The 14,998-nt window shown below is 35.8% G+C and overlaps 1 protein-coding gene across 15 annotated transcripts in view; it reads right to left on the reverse strand.

The window, feature by feature from the left end:
- LOC112867954 (ankyrin repeat domain containing 26) overlaps nucleotides 1-14,998 on the reverse strand; it is a 111,110-nt gene that overhangs the window by 49,119 nt on the left and 46,993 nt on the right. For 13 of the 15 annotated variants that reach the window (XM_086714695.1, XM_086714688.1, XM_086714687.1 and 10 more), the window contains 8 exons: nucleotides 14,722-14,848; nucleotides 14,347-14,408; nucleotides 10,655-10,745; nucleotides 8,474-8,572; nucleotides 7,815-7,843; nucleotides 7,649-7,721; nucleotides 5,523-5,780; nucleotides 2,276-2,349 (listed from right to left, as the gene is read on the reverse strand). In XM_086714695.1, the coding sequence (XP_086570821.1) occupies nucleotides 2,276-2,349; nucleotides 5,523-5,780; nucleotides 7,649-7,721; nucleotides 7,815-7,843; nucleotides 8,474-8,572; nucleotides 10,655-10,745; nucleotides 14,347-14,408; nucleotides 14,722-14,848 (813 nt within the window). The remainder of the gene's footprint in view (nucleotides 1-2,275; nucleotides 2,350-5,522; nucleotides 5,781-7,648; nucleotides 7,722-7,814; nucleotides 7,844-8,473; nucleotides 8,573-10,654; nucleotides 10,746-14,346; nucleotides 14,409-14,721; nucleotides 14,849-14,998) is intronic. The other 2 variants (XM_086714684.1, XM_086714686.1) reach the window with 2 other exon arrangements.

Raw genomic sequence — 14,998 nt, forward strand, 5'->3', positions numbered from 1 at the left:
TTTTTTTTTCCTTCCCCTCCCCCATGGGTTTCTGTTAAGTTTCTCAGGATCCACAGAAGTGTGAAAACATATGGTATCTGTCTTTCTCTGTATGACTTATTTCACTTAGCATAACACTCTCCAGTTCATCCACGTTGCTACAAAAGGCCATATTTCATTCTTTCTCATTGCCAAGTAGTATTCCATTGTGTATATAAACCACAATTTCTTTATCCATTCGTCAGTTGATGGACATTTAGGCTCTTACCATAATTTGGCGATTGTTGAAAGTGCTGCTATAAACACTGGGGTACACGTGCCCCTACGCATCAGCACTCCCATATCCCTTGGGTAAATTCCTAGCAGTGCTATTGCTGGGTCATGGGGTAGATCTATTTTTAATTTTTTGAGGAACCTCCACACTGTTTTCCAGAGTGGCTGCACCAGTTTGCATTCCCAACAGTGCAAGAGGGTTCTTGTTTCTCCACATCCTCCCCAGCATCTATAGTCTCCTGATTTGTTCATTTTAGCCACTCTGACTGGCGTGAGGTGATATCTCAGTGTGGTTTTGATTTGTATTTCCCTGATGATTTACTTTCATTTAAAGAAAGCGTAGAAGATGACTGGCAAGCATATTCTGGGGACCCAGAGTATGAATGAGAGAGAATGACATTTTCAAGACTAGGCTCTTTTTGTTCAGGAAATGCCTGAAATACTATTGACACAGACACTCCAAATGCATCTTCTTCCTCACAATCAAGTAAATTCCTAGCAGTGCTATTGCTGGGTTATAGGGTAGATCTATTTTTATTTTTTTTGAGGAACATTATTTGTCCAATTAGAAGGTATTTCCTTTAAGTTGGCTCCTTCTTTAGAGTGACCATGTGGTGGTTCTTCTTCAAGATAAGTAGGAATTCTGTACTGTTAACAAATTTCACCAAACTTCTGCTTTAACTCACTGGTAATGAGTTTTTAGCTATTTTTCCACTCTAATTTGCCTTGTTTGATCCACATTTCCTCCAAGTTTTGCATAGAAGCACGTCCTGAATATACAGATATATCATGCTCTCTATCACATTCCTTATTCATTTCTGGTTCTTGAGTCATTTTTTGCAGATGCAAAAACGGACACTTAACTTCCTTGTTTTGATTTTCAGATGTCTTTTCTGCCGGGATACATGTTTGTAAAATAACCTTATCCTTAATCAAGTATGGACAAAGAAAAATTAGAAAATAATCAAAATTTAACTGTTAAATTTTTTAATCTATGTTTAGCTGTTCCCAAATCACTGGATTGTAACTTCCTGTAAGAAGTGAAAAATAACTTGCCTTAGCCTAAGACAGAAGAAAAACATGAACTCATAAACTTAATTTTGTCAGTTTTTTGAACTAAACAATTCATTACATGTTAAATCTACCAAAAAATAAATTAGATGACTTTTAATGTTGCAAACTTTAAAAACATTTTACCTTACCATCCCTTAAATAATGAGCCCTAAAGTGCATTTGAGTATTTTTTTAAAGACTAATAACTAGAGAATAGGCAAACTTAAAATTATTAGCAGCCAAAATCAATTAATATCAATGAGAAAGAAAATTCAAATTGTATACTATAATGGTGGTGTACATCAATACAGATTATCTACTTGTACCCAGCTCTGATATATTGTAATGTCCACTGAGAGTGGATAAGAAAACTGTTAATAATACTTACTGAGCTCCTATGCTGAAATGAAATAACTTAAAAACCTATTGTGTATAACCCATCCTATAGGGTGTGATTCTACAATAGGCAGTTGTGTTCATTGTATGACCCCATTCTCCGAAGTCAACTACAAAGAGACCAAAGTTGGAATATACATCTTTAATCTTGGCATTAGTGACTGGCATTATGAAACTGCACATTTTGAACCACTGAAAATAATTACTCCTTCTACATAGAATCTAAGTCAGTGGTCATCATTGTTATATTGCTCATAATTTCAACTGCTTAAACATATGATTCAATATTTGATGTTACGTTCTTTATCATGTAAGGAAGTTACAATAATGGAAGAAGCAAACAAAATTCAGGAATTTTTTTTTTTGCCTCAATTCCAAGGATAAAGTTTAGCTATAAGTTACTATAAATTCTAACAATATTTTAAGTTTTGTAACTTATAAAATTTTATAAAAACTAAATACTAAGTTATAATCAACTTCAAATGCTCATTCAAAAGATAATTTCACTTGAACTGTATCACATTATCCAAGCAAGGAAAACAATATAAAATCGGAAATTTAACGTTTTACATACCTGTGGGTGGTTTTTTTCACTTCCATCAAGCCTTTCTCGCTCTTCCACTGATGTTAATTCTAAGTCTAGGTCTGCTGACAAATACATATATTTAGTTAAAATAGATTACTCAGAATGGTTAGATAAAAGCTATAACCTTCATAAAAATAGAAAATAACATTTTATCAATTGAAAGCTTAAATTAATCTTTACCTGAATATTTACTTCTTTTTTTTTTAATTTTTTTCTAATGTTTATTTATTTTTGAAGGAAAGAGAGACAGAGCATGAGCAGGGGAGGGGCAGAGAAAGAGGGAGACACAGAATCCGAAATGGGCTCCAGGCTCTGAGCTGTCAGCACAGATCCCGATGTGGGGCTTGCACTCACAAACCAAGAGATCATGACCTGAGCTGAAATCGGTCACTTAACCGACTGAGCCACCCAGGTGGCCCCTGAATATTTACTTCTTTAAGAAATACTTATAATTATCTAAAACTTCAACAAACCATTTGGGAAATACTAGATGTCACCAGCTTAAATGCATACAAACATCTCAAAGATTCATTCACAAATCCATCCACCTAACATCAATGAACAAAACAATCAGAAACAAAACAAAAATTTTAAAAAACAGTAGAAACATATAAAGTCACAACACACTTGTAACAGTACCTCTTTAATAACACACTAAGATTCAACTACAACATTATTCATGGTTTCCAAAATTACTATTACTTTTTATGCTTTTATCAGTGTATACCCTTTCTATAGGTATATGTTCCTGATAAGTAAACATTCCTGAAACGTTTTCCTCCACTATTTGACAATTTTCTTCCCATCTTTTAGGACTCAGACTGCTTGCTATGTAGAGTCATCCTTGTTAATGGCTATCTTTCCCCAGATAAATAGGTGTCTCTTTCTCTGGGGCTACCTTAGTACTTTATAGATTTTTCTAGTGTATCTTCACCACCTGAACTGTAAATTATTTCTTTATGTATCTTCTACTTTTGCTCCTGGACTGTATGGGATAATCTCTTAAATCATCTTTGTGTCAACAGCCTTTATTTATTTTATGCAGTAATTACTTACGGAGTTCCCACTAAGTACTAAGCACCTAGGTTTAGAGAAACATGTAGATAAAAGGTGTCAGGAATGGCTTTTCAAGAGAGAATGACTGAGCTAAGACTCCAACATTGAGGTTAGCAAGATTCAAAGGTGTTAGAAGGCAGAAAAAGGGGAGAGCATGCAAGGCCTTAGCAAGACAGGGAGAGAAGCACATGCCAGGGTAACTATTTGTCCAAAATACAGGGATCAAAGAGGAAGACATCACCAGCAGTTCAGAATGCCAGAGAAAAAAGCAGACAGTAGAAAGGTGTAAAGATGGAGAGTTAGGCAGAAGTCTAGATTATGAGAGCCTTATATATAATTTTAAGATGCCTGGACATAAATATGTTTTCAACAGTAGCTCATGGTCCTCTTTGCATTTGAGACAAATCACTCTAAATACTGTGGGGAAGGATGAATTTGAATGGCATAGTAATAAAAGATGGGAGATGAATTAGAAGGCAGTAATATAAAATAAAGATGATGCACATCCAAATCAACAGAATGGTTCCAGAAATACTCAGGATATAAAATTATTAGGACCCAGCACAGACTAAATCTGTATTAAATGAATAAACACACAATCTTCAGTCCCTGGAGAACTCTGTTCAAAACTTTATAAAAAGGCATCAAGTAAGAAATGATCTATATGAACTGGTTTAAGCTGCTTGTATTTATTTTGTAATTTTTCTATTTCATATCCTTTTATGTGTTACAGAAGCCTGTGTAGGTGTTTTGTTTTGAAAGTCCTGCCTCTGGGATCTACCAAGCTCATGAAGAAGTAACAGCAAACAAGTCACTTGTATATTAAATAACTTTGGATTTATAGCCTATACTCACTACTCTAGGAAAGAGCTCAAAATCTTTTGAGAATACATGTTAATTTTAGAAATCAAGAAAGAAAAGAATATAAAACTACAGAGGTGAAAAAAATATTGTACAATTTATTAGTACAGACCTGATCAAATGACTGAAAAGGGGCACTGGTACATAAAGTAGAACACACATTAAATGTCATTAATCAATAGACTGAGTATCTTAGTAGAATTAAAATTGGTTTTCCAAGAGGAGACTGGGTGGCTCAGTCGGTTGAGCGTCCGACTTCGGCTCAGGTCATGATCTCAGTCTGTGAGGTCGAGCCCCGCCCGCATCAGGCTCTGTGCTGACAGCTCAGGGCCTGGAACCTGCTTCAGATTCTGTGTCTCCCTCTCTCTCTGCCCCTCCCCTGCTCATGCTCTCTCTCTCAAAAATAAATAAAAATATTTAAAAAAAAATTTTAAAGATACTATTTAAAAAAAATTGGTTTTCCATATATTATTTTTAAATAATACAGCACTCTTTAAAACCAATATTCCTTGTGAACTATTTATTCATTAAAATTAATAAAACAAGGCGACAGACTATGTGTACATAGCTGAGAAGATGATACTATGTGATAAATTCTCAGTGATTCAATTGAGAAAGTCAACACTAAAATAAAATCATAGAAAATATAGGAAGTATTTTAACATTTTGTTTGGGAAGGTGCTTTTTTTTGTTACAGTGATTATAGTATGACCGATACTTGTGAATTTAGAGCTATAAAAATAAAGCTAAGAAACTATGTTTTGAGTAGTCAATCTTTAGATCCGTACCTAGTTTTTCCAACTAGTCCGAAAGTTCTAAATATAATCCTGCTACCCATTCTCCAGTGTACACTAAATGCTAGCCTAAAAGAAATTAATTTCTCCATGTCTCTTTGCTATCTGTATGTTGCTTTAGTCAAAGGAAGAATGCAAATGTATTGCTAAAAATACTCTGGTTGTAGGTTACCTAAAAAGAATAAACACAATGGGGCGCCTGGGTGGCGCAGTCGGTTAAGCGTCCGACTTCAGCCAGGTCACAATCTCGCGGTCCGGGAGTTCGAGCCCCGCGTCAGGCTCTGGGCTGATGGCTCAGAGCCTGGAGCCTGTTTCCGATTCTGTGTCTCCCTCTCTCTCTGCCCCTCCCCCGTTCATGCTCTGTCTCTCTCTGTCCCAAAAAAAAAAAAAAAAAAAAAAAAAAAAAAAACCGAAAAAAAAAAAAAAAAGAATAAACACAAATTAAATTTTGCCACAAAATTATTTTCGAAAAACCACAACTATGGTGAAGCCACGAAGAGGTTGAATTCTCTATGCTTCATTACCTTCTTTGCTCTCTCTGTTTTCTGGTAACTGTGATTCACTCAGGTCATGGAGTGTACAATTACCTAACAGCAGCACAGTTCCAATATTAATCTTTTCTTTATCTACTAAGGTTATCGGTCCAGAATCTGTGGATGCTGACTGATTTTTGATCATTGGTTGTGATACAAATGGGCATTTATCATCAACCTTCAAATTCTTGGATGTTTGACAAGTCTCATTACCGAAGGTCAAACTAGTAGACTCCCAATCCGAAAAATCTGAAAACAAAGTTTCATTTATTAGAATGCAAATAGTAATACATACTTGACTAATTTGTATCAATTCTTTCCTCAGAGAAGCAGTTCCATATCCTCCTCTCCCTCCAAACACACTACTACCCCTTCAGAGCTTATTGTATTTTACATGTCCTATATTTGACATTCACATAGATAAATTTAACTAGTCTCTCATTTTTTCTTTTTAATTCTCTACCATTATATACTTCGATTCATTCAAGCAACTCTATTACATATTCTGTATCTCATAAAAGCTTTATTTATTAATAATTAAGACTGCTCAAGGTTATGAATATTTTAGTAACAAAATCTATGTCTAACCATTTATTTTATGTTTAAATATGCACTGTGTGTTCTAAAGACATGGGTTTTTAAATTTTTTTTTTTTTAACGTTTATTTATTTTTGAGACAGAGAGAGACAGAGCATGAACAGGGGAGGGGCAGAGAGAGAGGGAGACACAGAATCGGAAGCAGGCTCCAGGCTCTGAGCCATCAGCCCAGAGCCTGACGCGGGGCTCGAACTCACGGGCTGTGAGATCGTGACCTGAGCCGAAGTCGGACGCTTAGCCAACTGAGCCACCCAGGCGCCCCAAGACATGGGTTTTTAAAAAAACTTTTAATGAATGGTACTACTTTAATCACAATGAAATGGTCTTTCCTCAATGTACCAATATCATCAGAATTCAATTTTTAAGCCTGGCTAAACATAAATTTATATGGAAACAAAAGCCTTGAGTGACATAATTGTTGCCATGTAAAAACAGGATAAGTCTCAGTCTACACTAGATCCAAAAAATAGTGCCATGAGACAGAAAATGAATATGTAACAAAAATATATATTTTTTTAAAAAAAGCAAGATTGTCTGATTTAAACCTCTTAAGACAAGTGAAAGAAAGAAAATGCAGAAGTGGAACTTAAATGTCCATTTCATCACAAAGGCCCCTTTATCATTTCACATCCATGAACCCTGTATATGGTTTAAAACAGTTCTCCAGTGTCATCTGAAAATCCCTGGAGTCCCAGATCCATCCATTCAGGCAGTCCAAGAGGTCAAAACTATTTTCACAATAATACTAAATATTATTTGACATTTTCATTCTCATTTTCATATTAAGTGTACAATGGAGTCTTCTAAAGATATGATATGCAATAGTATCACAACTGTGGGTCATAGGTCTAATGGCTAACAGAATATATGACTGTGTATACCTGTATTTTAAATGTTTCTAATATTGTAAATACCAACATATGCAACCCACTTAAACAGAAGTTCTTTGGAATTCCCAATAATTTTTAAATGATATAAAAGGACTATAAAGCCAAAAAGCTTCAGAATTACTGTTTTAAAAGATTGTATCTACTAAATATAAAAAATAATTACTTCCCCCATTTTTAATAATCAAAGACATCATACATACATACACACATACACAAATACACACAGTCTGCTAAGCAGAACATATTTGGCTTAAACTGTTATTTAGATAACATGAAATCAAGTTAAAACACAATGGACATGTTAACAAGTGAAGCTTTACTCTAGGTAAAGGTCAGAATTCAAATAAGCATTTTGAACAATGGAAAAATCTAAGAGTCTAATAATTAATATTAGGAATATTTAGGATTCCAAAATAAAACAAGAAACATGAACTAAAGCTTATATTTTTTAAATCTTTTTCCTATGCTTGTAAATATCTTTTCTTCAAACATGGATACCAACAATGACATCTACCTTATTTATGTCAAATCCTTCAACTAAATGTGCCACCAAAAAAAATGAGGAATAAGAGCATTTCAAATATTTTAGTGTACTTCTTTCCACTGTTAAATTTGTATTGTAAAATTTACCTGATCTGGATGTCTGTATATCCTTCATTCCTACTGTTTTATCAGAAAAAGAATCTTCCACTTCAACGGTAGGCTGAATGGGTATTAAAACAATATGATTAAGACATAATGTACATCTCACACAGTCTGTAGTTAAAAATTCAGGATAAAAATATAGAAGTTTTACCTTCAAGTGAGGATATTTGTCAGGAGGATCTAAAAAGCAAAAGGGACAAATAGTCAATTATATGTAAATATGAAAGCCAACTATACATTCATGCAGTTAGTACTGAGCTGAATCCTCATGCTTCGCTTTGAAAATGATTACATTAGGTTTTGGTGTTTTATTTTTGGGGGGACAGGCAGGTGGGTTAAGACAGTGACAAGACAGAAAAATGAACGCATTATACATACTGAAGAAAAAATAGGAATATAGGCTCCACAGAACATGCAGTTAGGATGTCAAAAGTTAAGATTATGTTTCAAATGACTAACTAAAATAGAAAAGTGCACATGTACCAATGTGAACATGCTGACTGATGTAAAGAAAAGCAATCTTGAATTACAGGAACAATTCATGACCCTGAGAGGATAAATGTGAAAGCCGATGGCAGAATGCAACAGCATACCCTTAATGTGCAGTACAGCAAAATCATTTATACCATTATACTACAAGTATTTACCATGTTCTTCAATTTGTCCTGTAATTTAGTCAGTACACAGTTGTGATGACGGTTCAGTTGAATGCATAATTTCTTTCTCATCAGAGCAAGTGTACTGAATTGATCAGCTTGGATATATACTTGTAGAATAACAGTTAATAAAAGTATTCATTTTTGTTCATACCCATGTGGGTTACTGGTATGCCTACATTTCTTGTATCCTCTAGTTTAGCCATCTTAAAGTTTCTTGATCCACTCATGCAAGAAGGTATGTAAAACACACCTAAGAAATAATGTATAATAAGCTTTTAATATGGAAATATGATTACCAAAAGGGAAAAATGAAATTAATTGCCACAAAATTTTTAGATACCAAAAATCTTTTCTATTTCAAAATCAGCATCATATTTATGGAAAATAACCATTTTAGCATTTAGGGAATTAACCCTATCACTTCTTTTGTTTCCAAAATTAGTTTGATTTGGTAGATCATATAAGCCTTTAAAAAAGGCTTTTACAAAATAGCTATCATATCATGGGGTACCTAGGTGACTCAGTCGGTGGAGCATCCAACTTCAACTCAGGTTATGATCTCATAGTTTGTGGGTTCAAGCCCTGCACTGGGCTCTGTGCTGACAGCTCAGAGCCTGGAGCCTGCTTCAGATTCTGTGTCTCCCTCCCTCTCTCTGCCCCTCCCCTGCTTGCCCTCTGTCTCACGCTCAAATAAACATTAAAAAATTTTTAAAAATAGCTATCATATAATAAATTAGCTGTCTTAAAAAAATAACAGCCAATGCTTCCATATTCAAATTAATCTCATTTGAATAATGAATACCAATGCAACATGTATCTTTGATGTCTAAGAGATCTGAGGAGGATAAATGAGTGGCTAGGTTTTACCCCAATTCTAGCACTCCACTTGCTTTTAGTATTCTTTGGAGTAGCTGTGATCTAATCTTCTGACTTAGTGCACATGTACTCCAGCCATCTAATGTGAATTCTCTCGAGTTTCCTCCTCAACTCCAAAGTTTCCTAGCTAACACACCATGCATTCCTCTCTCTTTCCCTTCACTAGTCCTCCTTCTCAACAGTAATTTCTGGATCTATGGTCTTGAATGTTCCACTTTTATATTCTTGTTATGGATTATCTCTACCACATTTTTCCCCTTTGTTTAGCATGAGTATCTTACATCTATACCCTCCATACCCACTATCAACTCCCCCAAAATGTTTATTCATTTTTGAAAGACAGAGACAAAGCACAAGCAGGGGTGGGGCGGAGAGAGGGGGTGGGGACACAGAATCCGAAGCAGGCTCCAGGCTCCAAGCTGTCAGCACAGAGCCTGATGCAGGGCCCAAACTCACGAACCGCGAGATCATGACCTGAGCCCAGAGGCCGACGCTCAACCGACCAAGCCACTCAGGTGCCTCCAAAAAATTTTGTTTTTAATGTATATCTTTGACACAGATAGAGACAGAGTATGAGCGGGGGAGAGGCAGAGAGAGACAAACACAGAATCTGAAGCAGGCTTCAGGCTCTGAGCTGTCAGCACAGAGCCTGACATGGGGCTTGAATCCATGAACTGAGATCATGACCTGAGCTGAAGTCGGACACTCAGCCAACTGAGCCACCCAGGCGCCCTAAAAGTCATAAACTTTCTAATGGAACTTTTTATCAGAGCTATAGCTTCCTTGATGTCTTCCTAACTGACCCTCTTTCCAATTCTCTTATTTTGCACTAAATGATAACTCTCTTATGAAGTACCTCCAATTTGATATGGCATTAAAGTATGTACATTTATCGCTGACTATAAATGCGTAAGTTCATCCATGGTAGATAGGACATAACTCTGCATCATCAGCTGTCAGTCCTTAATGTCTTCCCAACAAAGAGGATAACAGTAAGAGTGGGAAAATTTTGGTATGCTACTCTGACAAATTCTAGTACTGGAAGCTCACCTTACAGTATTCCTACATTTCAAATAGCCTGCTATTCCTTTTAAAGAACTAGTGTATTTTACCACCTTCCAGTAGAAACACTCTAAACACCTGCTTACTTTCCTTTATTTATTCCCTGTAGTCTCCACTGTTCTCATCATTCCCTCTTTGGCTCTTTTCTTATTTCCTGAGGTTCCTTAGGTCTTACAGTATCTTGAAAGGGAACTAGTCATTTAGCTCCTTTGGTGGCACTCTCAATTTAATCTGTTGCTGACACCACATAAGATACAACTTATCTCCTTTTCACATCTCTTTCTCTTTACTATGCATTTAATAGGTGATTTTCTTTAGATATTAGAATATATCAGTATTCCTGTTTTAAATCAACATTCTGTCCAGTGACCTCTTAGTAAAATACAGTTCTTACCTTCTACTTGTCCATTTAATATACTTTGCCCTTTCTGATCCACAGCTCCAGATAAATGAGGAACATATTTGTTTGGACTCTCAGACATACTCTGTTAAAATTAGCATCAATAATGAGTTGTGTAAAGATTTCCTAATCCTTTTCTAAGAAAATATCTGAATTTCCGATTTTAATAACAATCAGACTTACAAATAAGAAAAACATATTGAAAACCAAAACATTTAAATAGAAAACCTCATATATGCTCTCTTGATTAAGTGTACCTTTTAATCTTCATTTGGCTATTGACTCTGTACACTGAACATGGAAGGCCAGAATACTTTCATAGACAGAAGACTGACTTATATGCACATTTCAAAAAGGAACTAACAAAACACCTTACTTTGCATTCCCGATCAAAATAAAAGGACATTTAAAATAAGTATTTAAATAAATTCTTTAGGGGCGCCTGGGTGGCTCAGTCGGTTAAGCGTCTGACTTCAGCTCAGGTCATGATCTCACAATGCGTGGGCTCGAGCCCCACGTCAGGCTCTGTGCTGACAGCTCAGAGCCTGGAGCCTGCTTTGGATTCTGTGTCTCCCTCTCTCTCTGCCCTTCCTCCACTCACATGCTCTCTCTGTCTTTCAAAAATAAATAAACATTAAAAAAAATTTTTTAAACAAATTCTTTAAAAGTATACTTGCTATAAATTTAAACTGCTTCTAATAGAATGGCCCACATTTGTTTTAGTGTTAATTGATATCTCATATGATAAGAAACTTGGGAGTATATCATGTTGAGTATAAACAAAACACTGTTGTAGCTGCTGCTTCATTTAGGTAAACAAAGGCTTGAAATTTTTATTGATGAAAGAAGGGTTGGATCGAATGGCAAAGTAATAAGAAAAACTTTTCTTCAAATTATGGTTAACTAATAGTAAAAAAATTTTAGATATGGGTATGAAACTCTTCAAAAAGTGTTGTAAGCTTTTAAAAGGCAAGTATAAGAACATTTATTTACTAACCACCTAAAATGTGCCAAGCACTTATCTCAGTATGCACATTTTCTTTTCTACACACAACAATGATTATGATGATGGAGTGGGTCTTCCTACTTCTTGGTCACTCTAAGACATTAGAGTAAAATGATGATCCGTGGTTCTCTCTGTCCAGAATGTCCCTCGCCAAGATCTTCACATGACTGGTCCTTCTCATCTTTCACTTGGCAGCTTTTGCCACACTCAGATCTTTTCTGACTACCAAAATTCCTACTCCCACTCTCATCCTCATCCTCACTACAAACTCCCCCAATATTCTCTAACCTAACATTCTCCATTTTCTTTCTAGGAAGCATTTATACTGACTTATAACGGATTGCTGTTTACTTACTTTTCTGCTCCGACCACTACAACCTAACCCCTCAACTTGTACACTCAGTATCTAACTGCTCGGTACGCAGTCAGTATATAAGGACAAATTTATTAAGGTCAAAAAATTTGCAATAATCTCATTGAGAAGATCTCAAAAGTACCAAATCACTATACTGTTGACCCTTGAACAAACCAAGGGTTAAGGGCTCTGATGGCCATGCACTCGAAAATCCACAAGTATCAAAAACGTAGCTACTAATCTACTGAATTTCCTACTTGAAAAGCAATTAGACGAGGCACCTGGGTGGCTCAGTCGGTTGAGTGTCCAACTTCGGCTCAGATCATGATCTCACGGTTCATGAGTTCAAGCCTCGTGTCGGGCTCTGTGCTGACAGCTCAGAGCCTGGATCCTGCTTCCGATTCTGTGTCTCCCTCTCTCTCTGCCCCTCCCCCACTCACAATGTGTCTCTCTCTGTCACTCAAAAATGAATAAACGTTAAAAACTTTTTAAAAATAAATAAAAGCAAAAGCAATTAGACTTAAAAATCGAAAAGTATATATTAAAAACCAGAATATTAAAGCAGAAGCCCTCTAATCTACCTGTTAATCCTCATTCGGCCATTAACTCTGTAAATTGAGCATGGAAGGTCAGAGTTACTATAACGAAATGCTGACCTTACCAGTAATATAAACAGTCGATTAACACATGTTTTCTATGTTATATGTATTAAATACTGTATTCTTACACTATAAACTAAAGAAAAGATTATTAAGAAAATCGTAAGGAAGCAGTGCTGGCTGGTGCTGTCGGTTAAGGGTCAGGCTCTTGACTTTGGCTCAGGTCATGATCTTACAGGTCGTGGGTTCAAGCCCAATGTAAGGCTCTGTGCTGGCAGTGTGGAGCCTGCTTAAGATTCTCTATCCCTCTTCCTCTACTCGCAGGCTCTGTCCTCTCTCTGTCTCTCAAAATGAATAATAAAAAAAGAAAAAGAAAGTCATAAGGAAGAGAAAATACATTTACAGGATGGTACTGTATTTATAGAAAAAAAATCTGTATGTAAGTGGACTCCCACAGTTCAAGCCCATCTTGTTCAAGGGTCAACTGTATACACATATGATGTCTCTACTAATAGATTACTGAAACTTAATATAGCCCAAATTAGAAAATCAAAAACCCATTCTAACTTTCCCATTCTCTTCTGGACACTACTGCCATTTTATTGGCCTTCAGACATCTTCACATAAAAAAAGTATTCTGGAGAGCCTGGGTGGCTTTGTCAATTAGGCGCCCAACTTTGGCTCAGGTCATGATCTCACAGTTCATGAGTTCAAGTCTTGCACTGGGCTCCCTGTTCTCAGTGCAGAGCCTGCATCGGATCTTCTTTCCCCTCACCCCCCCTCTCAAAAATAAACAAAGATTCAAAAAAAAAAAAGTATCCTCAATATTTAGTAAGTCACTAAATACCACTGTGATCATTTTGTCTTCTATTTCTATAGCCCCCTTTACAGTTTTCAAAGCATTACCACATCTGTTCATTACACAAAACCAAGAGGCGAGTATTAGTACCATCTTTAGGAACGAGGTCATTGACATTCAAACAAGTTAAACAAGTTTTTCCAAGATCCCACAGCTAGGAAGTGATGGAACCAAGATGACAGCATGTCTTTTGACTTCAAATACAGTGCTTGCAGCATTATGCAGCAGCTGCCTGTGTCTAAGAGATCAGGCCCTTTTTACCTCTATCCTTAGTTATCACCTTAGAATAGGTCATCATTACTTTACTTATATTACTATACGTGTGCCACGATGTTATTTTAACTATCCAAAAAGGGTTTTATTATTAAAGCACCACCAAACCAAACTGTGGTTATCATAATCCCAACGCTCCTTGTAGATCTACTTGGCAATCAAATACAATATTTTCAAGTCCCAGGCATTATCTTTTGAAGGTTCAAGTTGTAAAACACCATAATCCAAACTCTTTCTGGATGTCATTAGGAGTTTGACACATCCATATACACCACAGAATCATACAGTTGGCCATAGGTTGAGTATTTCTTTAGTAATTCTTTAGTTTAGATAACTTAACTTCAAAACCCAAACTAATTCCCTCTAAGCCTTAGTTTTCTGTACTAATACTAAGCAACTTTCATTAAGTTTGCAAGAGAACTGTATTATACTGTATTGTCATAATTAACACAATTATTTTATCAATTATAGGTAAAAATATAAGGAAATGGTTTCTATGGGCAAATGCAGAGATGAGAGAATAAAGTTAAAGCATCGCTTTGATGTTTTAACATCACTCAATGCTTATATTTAAAAATAATAAGAAGACAGTACCTCAGGATCAGAAGGTGATTCTACATCTTCCTCTTCTCCTAATCCTAATGCTGACATCATATCTATAAAATACAGACAAATTAATGAAAACGTGTGTTACTATGAATTTTAAACACATAGTCTATCTCCATTCATAAATATTTCAATAAAATAAAAGCAATAGCAGAAAGCATGTTCAGGGAGTTGAAGATTTTCAGGAAGAAAAAGGTGGTAGTACTTGGGATACTTATAAAGAAAGCAACAGACACATAAAGATAGCAACAGAAAAATATCTTAACGAAAAATGAATAATATATTTGGATCTACATACTTTCAGATTTTTTCATACTAGCATTTAACCATAGAAAAACAACTCACAGAGATTCACTAGCTTACCACTTCTGTAATTTTTATGCACTCCACCAGAAGTCAAACTGTCATTAACTGTTTGCTCTGGTGGCACATTTTCAATAATACCAATACCATCTTCCTTTGCTTCCACTGCTGACTTTGCTGTTCCTTCCTATAAAAACAACACAAAACAAAAACCCAGCTTCAGAAAAACATCACATTAATTCATTTGGTCACGCACTCACCCACTCAGAAAGACAAACACATACTGTATCTGTCAAGTCATAGGCACTATCCGGGGAGGAGCTGGAAATATAAATAA

This window comes from Puma concolor, chromosome B4 (assembly GCF_028749965.1).
Source record: "Puma concolor isolate L17-30 chromosome B4, mPumCon1.1.hap2, whole genome shotgun sequence".
NCBI classification, from domain to species: domain Eukaryota; kingdom Metazoa; phylum Chordata; class Mammalia; order Carnivora; family Felidae; genus Puma; species Puma concolor.